Source organism: Dendropsophus ebraccatus, chromosome 15 (genome assembly GCF_027789765.1).
Source record: "Dendropsophus ebraccatus isolate aDenEbr1 chromosome 15, aDenEbr1.pat, whole genome shotgun sequence".
Lineage (NCBI taxonomy): Eukaryota > Metazoa > Chordata > Amphibia > Anura > Hylidae > Dendropsophus > Dendropsophus ebraccatus.
In genome coordinates, this window is record NC_091468.1 from 34,204,351 (window position 1) to 34,216,675 (window position 12,325).

The 12,325-nt window shown below is 44.1% G+C and overlaps 1 protein-coding gene across 1 annotated transcript in view; it reads right to left on the bottom strand.

Moving 5' to 3' along the window:
• Positions 1-2,145: 2,145 nt before the first annotated feature.
• The window catches only part of LOC138774376 (interferon-induced, double-stranded RNA-activated protein kinase-like), an 82,780-nt gene continuing 72,600 nt past the window's right edge, over positions 2,146-12,325 (bottom strand). Inside the window, exons 29-31 of the mRNA XM_069955169.1 lie at positions 10,332-10,430; positions 7,073-7,135; positions 2,146-6,582 (exon numbers count right to left, since the gene is read on the bottom strand). Of these exons, the coding sequence (XP_069811270.1) occupies positions 6,472-6,582; positions 7,073-7,135; positions 10,332-10,430 (273 nt within the window). The 3' untranslated portion in view covers positions 2,146-6,471. The remainder of the gene's footprint in view (positions 6,583-7,072; positions 7,136-10,331; positions 10,431-12,325) is intronic.

The window sequence follows — 12,325 nt, forward strand, 5'->3', positions numbered from 1 at the left end:
TAGAATTAGTCTCAGTTCCACACCAAGATGGTGTCTATCTACCATGTGTCCTCAATGTATTCCATTTAGCTACTCTCACTATGGGCCATCCTAACACATAGCATCTGCCCAACTGTCTATATGTAAACAATTTAGCATTATTGCACAATCTCACTGTAATAACTATTTCTCTTACCCATAATCATACATGTCTGGTCAATTCCCCAATGCACGTTTCGCGATTGTAAAGCGATCTTTTTGCTTCCTCAGGGGGCGTTGCAAAGGGTATATATAACTGGGGGAGTGTACTGGGGGGGCGCAAAGGGGATATATATATATATATATATATACACTACTGGGGGGTGCACAGGGGATATATATACTACTGGGGGATGCACAAGGGGGTATAAATACTACTGGGGAATTCACAGGAGGTATATATACTACTGGGGGATGCACAGGGGGGTATATATAACCGGGGGAGCACAGAGGGGGCTATATACTACTGGGGGCAGCACACAGCTGTCTATACTACTGGGGGCAGCACACAGCTTTCTATACTACTGGGGGCAGCACACAGGGGGTCTATACTACTGGGGGCAGCACACGGGTCTATACTAACATTATGGCTGCACAGTGGTGCCTCTATTATATAGGGACCTTATTACTATATTGGGGCACAGAGCATTCCTAATTCTTAAGTGGGAGCACAGAGGGGTGTAACTACTGTATTGGGGCACAAGGGGGGGGGGTAACTACTATATAGGGGGACCTTACTACTGTATGTGTTGGAGCCTAAAATGTTTCTCTGTCACATTCCGGAGAGAGGATTCACAGCCGGGGAAAGACTTAAAAGTGGCCCAGGCTGGATGAGGTGAAAGACTCTGATCAGATAAGACACCCCCTGTGAGTAAATGGATGTAACTGTTATAGGGTCTGTAATGATAGTAGTCATGGTGTGGCGGCATTATGTAATGGTATCATTGGCGATACCACTACCGTATGTATTGGGGCTCTTAATACAGTGTGGGGGCATTTTCAGGGCATTATACTGTGTGTGGAGCTCCGATTCTGATAACACTGGGTTTGGGGGGGGGGGGGGGGGGGGGTTGGGTGCCAAAAAGGGAAGGGGCCCACTCTTGAGGGCTGTGCACCGGGTCCACCAATGTATTAAAACAGCCCTGGATGACAGTACAGGGGAACGTAGTATATATAATGGGTATATAGTATATTATATAGACACACAGTACATATAATGCATATACAGTGAATACCTGTCAGTAGAGCCACTAAATGGACACAGTATATGTGATGGGCATAAAGTATATTATATGCATATACAGTGGATACCTGGCAGAAGAGATAGTATAGGGGCACACAGTATATCCCATATATATATATGTATATTATACAGTATACATAATGCATATACAGTGGATACCTGGCAGTTGAGACGTCACACCTTGCTAGATGGCGGTAGGGGTGGGGGTTGGCAATGACATTTGGAGTACATAAAGCTTTATAAGCAGCTTTTTCCTATAGAAAAAACAGGGTGGGCAGTAACAGTGCAAAAAAGAAATCGTTCTTTTATTTAGCCATACTATGAGCTATTCTGCAGAAAGTGAATAAGGGACACAGTCATATTCCTATTAGTCTAATTGGGGGGGGGGGGGGGGGGCTTTGACAGGCCTTGCCGGTTTGGTGGGTTAAATCGCTTATTTTGAGTTGTCTCATTTGCATAACTTTTATTAATTCTCATGTAGGTTTGTTAACCCCCTATCCCTGTTCTCCTGATCAGTGGAGGTCTGGGCAGTCGGACCCTCAGTTATCCTGCTAGATCATCCTGCTATGTCCTTATGTGCACATCCACAGAGTTGGGCAGGGTTAGAGGCCTTACTGTATAAATTGATCTTTCACATTACTTTATGTATATGTAATCTTTTTTTTATTATTAGTGCATATGTTTGATTTCTATGGTCAGGACTTTTGGTTTGAACAATATTAGTGTTAGGGATTGCTCACATCATGATTTGGCCCTCTCTAGCACTTAAATGTCAGCAACTTTCAAAACGATACAACTTTCAAAATTTTCTGCTTGTAGAGACACAGGTGCACCCATAGCCTGTGCCAGATACATTGCATATTACAGAATTCACACTATGGTCGTTGTTTACTCTATTTTTAACTCTTTATTTATTGGTTTATTTTAAAGAATAACAAGATAGTACACACGTCAAACCAACAATGCTCAGTGCAAAAATGCCGCCATTAAGTGCCTGCAAGACAGGGATAGACACCAGGTGGGAGAAGCAAGGGAAAACAGACATAGGTAGGAAGGAGGAGGAAAGGGAGTAGAAAACATCTAACTAGACTCAACATAACATACTCCAGAGTCCATTACCGATATGAGCAGTCAAATGAGCACTGCACATCCTAAGGAATCCACATGTTACACACAATACCACAAAGCAAATGGGCTACACTGGGTTCACATCCTTAGTAGGCCAGTCCTTCCACTTCAGCAGGGAAGTCCCTTTTCTCCTGGCTATGAGGCCTTCCATAAGGTAGTTCTGCTAAACTTTGGCTAATATTCCCGGCAGTCTCGGCAAAAAAAAAATCAGATTTCCAGTTCTTAGCTATAGCCGTATGAGTTGATGATAAAATGTGAAAGGTCACTACTAGATGGAGAAGCGGCAAATCATCTAGCTTGAGACACAGTAGAGCCACTTCCGGGCCCCATGGGATTGGATACCGCACTCTCAAATATTTTCTCTCACTTGTTCCCATAAGGGTCATAATTTAGCACACATCCACCAGATATGAAGTGTACCGACTCTACCACAGCATCTTCAACACACTGGGGAGGCAGAAAGATATATTTAAGATAGCCGGTTCAGCATAAAATACCACCTATACATCCGTTTCCTGGAAGCCTCTAGGTGGTTGGCACATCTAGAGACCCTATAAGTTAATTGGAAGATGAATTTCCACTGTTCAGGAGATGGTGAATCCTTGTTCTTTCTCCCACTTAGACTGAAAGGAGAGAGGACTGGTGCTCTCCAATGCTATTATACTTAATAGAAATTCCCTTGTTAGAATTAGTTGCATCATAAAAGTATTCCCCATAAGAAGTCCTTGGAGAAACCCAGTCCCAAATTAAAATAGGCTAGTAAGCGCAGCAACAGCAGATACCTATAAAATTCTTTATGTGTCATCTGAAATTTATAGGCTAATATGTTAAATGGATGAAGCTTCCCATCCTGGGGAACATCCTCCATCTTAACCATACCCACTTTAGTCCAGGTGCCCCATTCTGTATTATAAGAGAAACAGATCGCTGATCTCAGGGAGGCCAGCCAAAGATAACACTGCCGGCTGCTAGTGAAAGCGCTCAATGTATTGGATTGCCCCCTGGGAGACATGGACATGCAAAAGAAGAGCCAGTGGAGCCTCATTGAAGAGTCTCGAAACGCTCTACTAGCTAGATATCCCTACGGGAAGGACCCAGCCAAGGGGTGGCTCCTGTAGGGAAACCACCAAAACCACCATATTAAGTGGTCTTTCCAGGAGGGATATATGGGTAGTCCTGTGTTTCGAGACTCTTCAATGAGGCTCCAGGGGCTCTTCTTTTGCATATCCATTCTGTATTAGGCAGAGCAAACTTCAGGGCTGCCACTGATAAATTCTTAAGTCGAAGAGGGCAAAGCTGTCTTATCAGATTCACCATCTTCCAAAGTTTAGCACCTGCATGTATAGTTGGAATTTTATGCTGAGTTGCCTGATCTGATAAATGCAAGGACCACAGCCAGATTGTCATGCAGGAAGTGCCCGCTGCCCGGGCCTCCATGCCAACCTACTGTGCCAAGCCGCATTGCAACCCCACCACTTCTTTATCTGATCTAAAATAGTGGCCATATAATAGGAGAACAAGCAGGGACAAACTAGACAACCCATATGCTAAGAAAGGTAAACAGATGCAGCAACTCTAGTTCTGTTATTTTGCCGTATGAATTTCATAAGAACTGTCTGCAACTTTTGAATTATTGACATGGGAACAAGAACCGGCAAATTCCTGAATAGGTGTAGAATTTTAGGCAATAGGGTCATCTTTTGCACAGAAGGAATGTAGATGGATGACAGGCAGAGAGCCGTGACTAGTCATGGGTGGCTCCCCGCCCAGATGACTAGTTGCCGCCCCTCTACTGGCTCCGCATGGCATAATTAACATCCTTTTCCCCTTTGTAAAGCTACTGCTGCAGCCGCAGATGGTATGCTCCACAAGCTGCACCCCCCCCCCATGATGCCCCCAGTATAGTAGTAAACCACACCATGATGCCTTCATTAGGAATGCAAGGATCCAACAATGCTCAGGCAAGGAGGAAAGAGCAGAGTGACTAAGTAGAAGGCAGAAAAAGGTGGAGACACTTTACTTAAAATGGACACCTCCTCCTTGAGAACTTCAGCAGACACATGAATAATGTTCATTACATTTTTTTTTCTCTTCAATGTAGAAAACAACAAGATAACGTAGAAGCTTCATAAGCAGAGACTACAAGAGATCAAACCATCAGTGTGTTTACCATGGCATCTGCCAAGGCAGCTACATATTAATGTATGGGAATTAACATGGTGCAGCACCCCTCAGCATACACAAAACAAGAATTTTTTTTATATTTTTTATTCATATAAGCATGATTATTATGTAGCAGCCAACAATAATTGCTGTACTTTTTCAAATGCTTTAGACTTTGTTTACATACGTGTTTTGAGTTCAGAAAGTACCTGATCTGTCGCACAACAGACACCAATGGTATCCGATGGACCATACACACTTATAGGGTCACTCAGGATTCTGCTTGTTTTGATGGAAAAAATAGCAATGGAAATATTACTGGTTATCCCTTCATGATAGAAAAGTTTGTGCAGATATTTTCCACAATAAATATGAGGAAACATGCAACTGCTCACAATGTCAATATTAATCAATACATTATATATTAGTGCGTGTACATCACCAAAGGATTTTATTCAGTTCATAGATTGTATATTTTGTGTACATGATCAAAAGATTTGGGTCTTCTTTACCAATAATTTAAAAAAATTGTTCCAGAGAATTTCGGAGACCTTTTCATGAGGGAACCTGCAACCACGGCATGTGATCTTTGCCTAGGTAGAAGAGCCATCTGCATATGTTCCTACAAATTACATTCTGTGACATTACACATTTTACAGTGGTTCAGTCTATCAAGATATATCACTGAGATCACTGCAGTCTGAGTGGGTATTCAACAAGGTCACACTTATTAGTCTGTAATACCATACTACTTACTGCAGAAACTATACATAAATGCTTACTGATTGTACAGTAAAGCGATGCCTGGGCTTCACCAGTTCACTAGACAGATCAATTAAAAAGTAAAAATATTGCTCAGTCTACATTTCATTTATCTTCTAAACACAGTATAACAATAAAATCGGTATACAGGGGAACACTTATCAAGACTGGCATACTCGTACGCAAATCTTAAGTAAAGCCCTGCCCCTTTTTCCCGGCCAGATTTAATAAGAGGCGCATGTCTCTTAGTAAAGCAAGCCGGCCCTGTGCCTGTCATAGGCATTGCGCAACAAATCTACACCTGCTCGGGAGGTGCAAGTGGGCGTAGATCATGATAAATCAGGGGCGAGAGGAGGCCAAGTCTCCTCCCTTCCTTGCTGCGCCCCATCTGTCCATCAGACGAGCGGGGGACACTGCTGGCGCACACCATGGAAAAAGGGCAAACTGACCCTTTTTCTGTAACATACATCGGGGGGCACATCTGATAAATCTCCCCCACAATATTGCTAAAGCAGAGATTGTTTCAGAAGGATTGTGCAGCTTAAAATTATATTTGTTTTTTAAAACTGTCTCCACATCTGAATGTTTAGTTAAATGAAGTGGTGTATAAATCATACAGGAAACATAAGGTTATGAAGTTCAGTGTATTCATGAGGGGAGCATTTTCTGTGGTGACTGACAGCCTGTTGTGTATGAACATATACAAAGCAGTCTGTCAACCTGCATGCAAGTGGGGACAGCACTTCCCTCATAAACATACTGGATTCATAACTGTTCATTGTGGGTTCAAATGCTCCTATTGGAGAAACAGTACAAACATTGTGCCATTTTTGCTACTAGAGGTATTGTAGCTGTAATATGCTGCCTATACATAAGTCATTATTAAAGGGTTTTTCCAGACTTAGAAAAACATTGCTGCTTTCTTCCAAAAACAGCACCACTCTTGTCCTCAGTTTGGGCATGGTTCTGTTCCTCAGTTCTATTGACGTGAATGGAGCTGAATTGCAATACCATATACAACATGGAGGCAAAGGTGGTGCTGTATTTGCAAGAAAGTAGCCATGTTTTTCTCATCCTGCATAACCCTTTAAGTTGACAGATCACTTGTAAGGTAAATTGATAATACAGTCCTGATTGATGATTTTATAACATCTTTCCTAGTAGGTTTGAGAATCAAGGATTTTAAAATTTTGAGTAGATGTGGCTAACTCTTCAGCTACTGGTCGATTCTTGGGATCACGTGACAACATTCTGCAGATCTCATGTTTCTGTGAAAACATAATTTAAACATAAAAATGAGAAGAGAAGAAAGACAGGAGAGGCATAGAGGTGAAGCTCATTGCAGGGTAAAACATGTGGCAACCCGGAAGAAATATGGGACGACAGTGCATGCTGGGAATTTTAAAATCCACGGTATCCTTTTAATGGGAACCAATCAGCAGCTTTATACTGGGGAAAACAAAGTTTAATCCCCCGGGTGCACGATAGGGAGAGGGGTGGGAGGTAGTCATCTGGGCAGCTACCCGTCCGTGTCTAGTCACCACTGTCTGCGCTTGGCGGGGATGAGTGACAAGCAGAGAAGCCTGTTACTGGCACCTCTCCCTTTTACTCATGCCGAGGATTAAACTTTGTTTTCTCTGGTATAAAGCTGCTGCTATGAGCTGCACAGGAGCTTCATACAGTAAAAAGTAAAAAGTTAAAGTAAATAAATCTGCACCACGTAAGTCACCTATGAACCTAATCTTAAAATATATATACCTCCCAAGGGTTCTTCTGATCAAATCCATCAGGAAATAAAGCTTGCCGAACATTGAGCCAATGCTTAAGAAAAAGGGAAAGAAAACACAGTAAGAACAACTGTGTGATAGTTAAACTGCATATACTACCAACAAAACAGTAAAAGCAATAACTCAAAGTCTCCAGTAATAAATATACAAACGAGAAAAACAATGCTGTGTGGAAGAGGACATCCTGCCTGTGCAGCAGTGCAGACAGGGGGCACTTACTTCTCTCACCTATGGGACTGCAGTTCATGTAAATGATTCCTGCAGTATTTAGGCAGTGGGGACCTAGGAGCAATAAGCTGACGCTTCTCCTATTGGGCAGTAACATGTGACAAGAAGCACCAAAATGTTTCCAGTCACAGTACTTGGGGCCCCACTTGAAATGTCGCCACTTTTGCTCAGTGCAAACAGGCCCTTTAAGAGGAAAGTAACCATCCACAATAGGTAGCAAGTTAAGTTACCCCTCTGTGTCATACCTAGATGTCAGATTTACCTAACCTCTCTTATATCTGTAAGATAAAAAGGCAAACAGACATGACAGGTTCAGACAAGACAATGAAATCGTGTAGTTATACACTGAAGACGTCAAGCTTCAGTGATGGCAAGGCTGCGTTCAAGCACCACTATTCTGTGCTGTGACCAGGGCTGTGGAGTCGGAAACTAGTTTTGGCTGTGGAGTCGGAAACTAGTTTTGGCTGGAGTCGGAAAAAATGTACCGACTCCATCTTTAAAAAAAAGCTTAAACCAATTTAAAATTAAGTTTTAAGTTTTGCTCATCAATATATATTATGAACTACATTCTAATAGGACACTGGCCCTATCAGATAAGGGGGGGGGGGGGGGTCGAGGAAAAGTTGCCAGTCACTATTTGGCAGTTTGTTTCTGAGCTGGAAGAGTGTGTGTGTGTGTGTGTGTGCGCTATGGCTGCAGCAGGCTGTGTGTGTGTGTGTGTGTGTGTGTGTGTGTGTGTGTGTGTGTGTGTGTGCGCGCGCGCGCTATGGCTGCAGCAGGCTGCGTGTGTGTGCTATGGCTGCAGCAGGCTGTGTGTGTGTGTGCGCTATGGCTGCAGCAGGATGTGTGTGTGTATGCTATGGCTGCAGCAGGATGCGTGTGTGTATGCTATGGCTGCAGCAGGCTGTATGTGTATGCTATGGCTGCAGCAGGCTGTATGTGTATGCTATAGCTGCAGCAGGCTGTGTGTGTGTGCGTGCTATGGCTGCAGCAGGCTGTGTGTGTGCGTATGCTATGGCTGCAGCAGGCTGTATGTGTGTACTATGGCTGCTGCAGGCTGTGTGTGTGTGTGCTGTGGCGTGTCCCCACACCCACAGTGACCTCTCTATATCACTATGTGTGACCCCTCTATATCACTATGTGTGACCCCCTCTATCACTATGGCTGACATCTATATCACATGCATCTGGCATTGTTAGCAGTCTTTCTGTGTGTATGGTGAATATTTAGTTAGAAACATAGAAGTTTGTCAGCAGGAAAAGATCACCTGCTCAATCTAGTCTAGTTGTTAGTAGTTCAGGACATAGAGGCTGGAGACTGGCTGCATCTACCGCACACACAGGAGAAGCTGCTTTCCTTATTCCCTCAGAAGTCGCCCCAGGATCATGTAGGACATTAGGGAGAAGCTGCTGAGCCAGTGTGATAAATAACTCCCCTGGTATATGACTGGCCATTTATAAAGGAGCAGGAGTCGGAGCTGCGGCTTACCGACTCCACAGCCCTGGCTGTGACGACAGCTGCAGTGGGTGTCTCTTCCCTGATGTGCCGCCCTAATCTTCAGATGCTTGTGTGCTGTACTCTCGCACCGTGCTGGTAAATTCGAGATTATGGCACACAAGTGTCTGAAAATGAGGGCAGTAAATCAAGGAATGTGCACTGTTTGTGTTACCTTTTTTTTTTTTTTTTTTTTGGACAGAACATATTTTGCATGAACAAATTTTATGTCCTCCCTAACCAAACTGAACACTGATGGATCTGAAATAAAAACTCATTTAAATAACTGGGGAATATGACAGAGCCACTTCGTTCTGATTTTATGTTATCAAAATAGAAAAAACTAACGGAATGTGGCGGAGGATAAAACTCTGGTGTGAACCTAGCCTTAGTTGTTGGACAGACAGCCTCAAATTTGACTTTAGAATATTCATCCGACCATTGGCAGGTACAAGTTTTAGGAGCATGCTAAATGATTTTCATCAATTGTTTCACTGTGCATTATGGCCAGAGGACATTGTCACAGACGTCTTCTGGCTTGTGGCTAAGCAAACTTAACCTGTGCTGCCATGTAGAGACTTCCCAACTTTTGCAAAGAGGGACACGTGCGCCGCGGTCCCCATAGCCACGCCCCCATAGCGACCCTCCATATCCGCACCCCCATAGCAACCCTCCATAGCCACTCCCCTACAGTCACCACATGCTGCTGACTGAATAGTGCCCTATACAGTATTCAATCCCCCAAAAAATTCCCTATATAGTATCCAATCCCCCATTATAGTGCCACACATAGTATCCAATCCCCCACATAGTGCCCCACATTGTATCCAATGCCCCTATATAGTGCCCCACATAGTATCCTATGCTCCCATATAGTGCCCCACATAGTAGCCAATGCCCCATATAGTGCCCCACATAGTAGCCAATCCCCATATAGTGCCCCACATAGTAGCCAATCCCCCATAGAGTGCCCCACATAGTAGCCAATCCCCCATATAGTGCCCCACATAGTAGCCAATCCCCCCATATAGTAAATCCCCCTTATAGTGCCCCACATAGTAGCCAATCCCCCCATTTGTGTGGCCCGACCAGAAAAACAATAAACCAGTAACTCACCTGTCCGCCGGTCCCAGCAGCTCCTCGTCATCCTCCGGGGCGGGCAGCGGGGTACAGAGACACTGACTGTGCCGGAAGTAATTCATGATAGAGGCTGCAGGTCACTTCCGGCACAGTCAGTGTCTGTATACCCCGCTGCCCGCCCCGGAGGATGACGGGAGTGCGCGCTCTGCCTAGAGAGGAGCTGCTGGGACCGGCGGACAGGTGAGTTACTGGTTTGTTTTTTTCGGTGGGGCCACATATAATGCGGGACACTGGGTGCCGTTCCGAGACCGCGGGACAGCATCCTGAAAACGGGACTGTCCCGCGGAATCCGGGACAGTTGGGAGGTATGCTGTACTATCATACATCTAAACATAAACCTTCACATGGAATAAAAAATTACCACATACTTTTCCTCTTTCATGTCCAGAGTGAAATATCCACAGAAGTTCAAATAGGATTAGTCCTAATGGGTATATGTCAACTTTATTGTCGTACTTGTTATCTTTCTGTTGAAAAGCAAAAACAAAATATACAAGGAGAGTAAAAATGTGAGCAAATATACAGGCATATTCAGAGAATATTCCAGAATTTCAACAATATATTCTTCCCACATTTGTACATTAGAAGTAGTGTTTTAGTTGGGCTCTCTCTCTGACTCCATTGTGCTACAATTGTTGTGCTCCCTAAACAGGAAAAACTTTCTACATTTCTTATAAGCCAATTTTGTTACACATGACTAACATCAAAATACTAGCCAAAGTCATGGTCAATAAGGTATCACAGGTAACAGTCAAGGTCATACATCTAGATGAAACTGTATTTATTCCTAAGAGATACATTTGCAACACCGCTACGCACCAAAGAGGAATCATGGTGAAGTGCTTGTGCCGCACTGTGGCACGCCTTACCACTCTGTCCTTTTTCATGCATATTCAAAAGTGCTTCATTGTTACTCTCCCCCCTGCAATCTGTAATAAAATTAGCTTAGGCTGGACTTCTCCTTTAATAAAAAATATATTGCCGGGCCGCAAAGAACTGACATGTCAGTTTTCTGCGGCCGCAATTCAGTGAATTGCAGCCGTAGGAAACCCTGTCAGTTTAATAAGGCGAGCAGCTCCGGCAGCTTGCTTCATCGTGTCCTATAGGGAGTTCTGATGCGCCTGCATCAAAACACTACGGCCATAAAGATCATCTGGCCGGTACTGGCGTGTTAACACGTAACACTTTATTAGTCTTCTTTGGCATTTATTTAACAAAAACAGCAATTAAATCAAGCGATTTCTAAAATGGAGCAGTTGGCAGGGTCAGAGGGGAAATTGATTACAAGTAGCAACTTACTTCTCCCGATGCCTGTGATGAGCAGAGGGACCGGCCTCTGGACCCCCACCGGAAGGTATCACAACTCGGGGGGGGGGGGGGGGGGGGGGCGGAGGCCTGTCTTGGCTGATGGACTGGCCGCTCAGCCAATCAGCGACTGGAGCGGCATCCCACCCCAGTCACTCATTGGGTCATGATGTGTCGGGGTCCCGAGGCCGGTCCCGCCGCTCACCATGGGCACGGGGAGAGGTAAGTTCCTGCTTGTAATGAATTTCCCACTGCTGGCTGCTGCATTTTAGATATCGCCAGACTTCTCCATTAATGCGAGATTGAATTTGGTTTTGGGACTATTTATGAGATTTCTTGACAAATAAATATACAGTGGTACCTTGTTTTAAGAGTAACTTGGTTTAAGACCGTTTTGGTTTAAGAGCTCACAGTTTTTCACAATTGTGACTTGATTTAAAAGCTCCCTGTACTGGGTGGGAGGGGGAGTGGGGGAGGGGCATGGTCTGCATAGCGGGGTCTACAGCACTGTACTCTGACCCAGGAAGTCTCCCTCACTTTCCAAATCATAGCAGATCCACTTCAGACTGGGGCTTACATCAGAGGACAGGACTGTGGAGGTACTCTATTCATAGCTGTAACCCCTCTCTCCCCAGACAGAGAGTGCTGCACATATGTGCCCACATCTGCCCTGCTCATTTCTTCATGCTCCCTGCAGTCTCTGTCAGTCCTTGTGTTTTCCATTCTCTCCATTACTATACAGTAACTTATACTGAACTTCTGAATGTTTGCCATTTATTCTACATGTTATTCAGAATAAAAAAAAAATCATTATTTTTGGGGTGTGGAACCAATTGTCTGCATTTCTATGATTTCTTATGGGAACATTTGCTTTGGTTTAAGAGTGGATTTGGATTACAAGCGCGGTCCCAGAACCAATTATACTCAGAATCCAAGGCACCACTGTAGTTGTAAAGCCAATTTAAAGGGGAACTTGAAAAGTTTAACATACTCATACGTCTATATAGTGCGTGGGGTACTGAAGATGAAGGCAAGTTGATCCTCAAATAGATAGCAG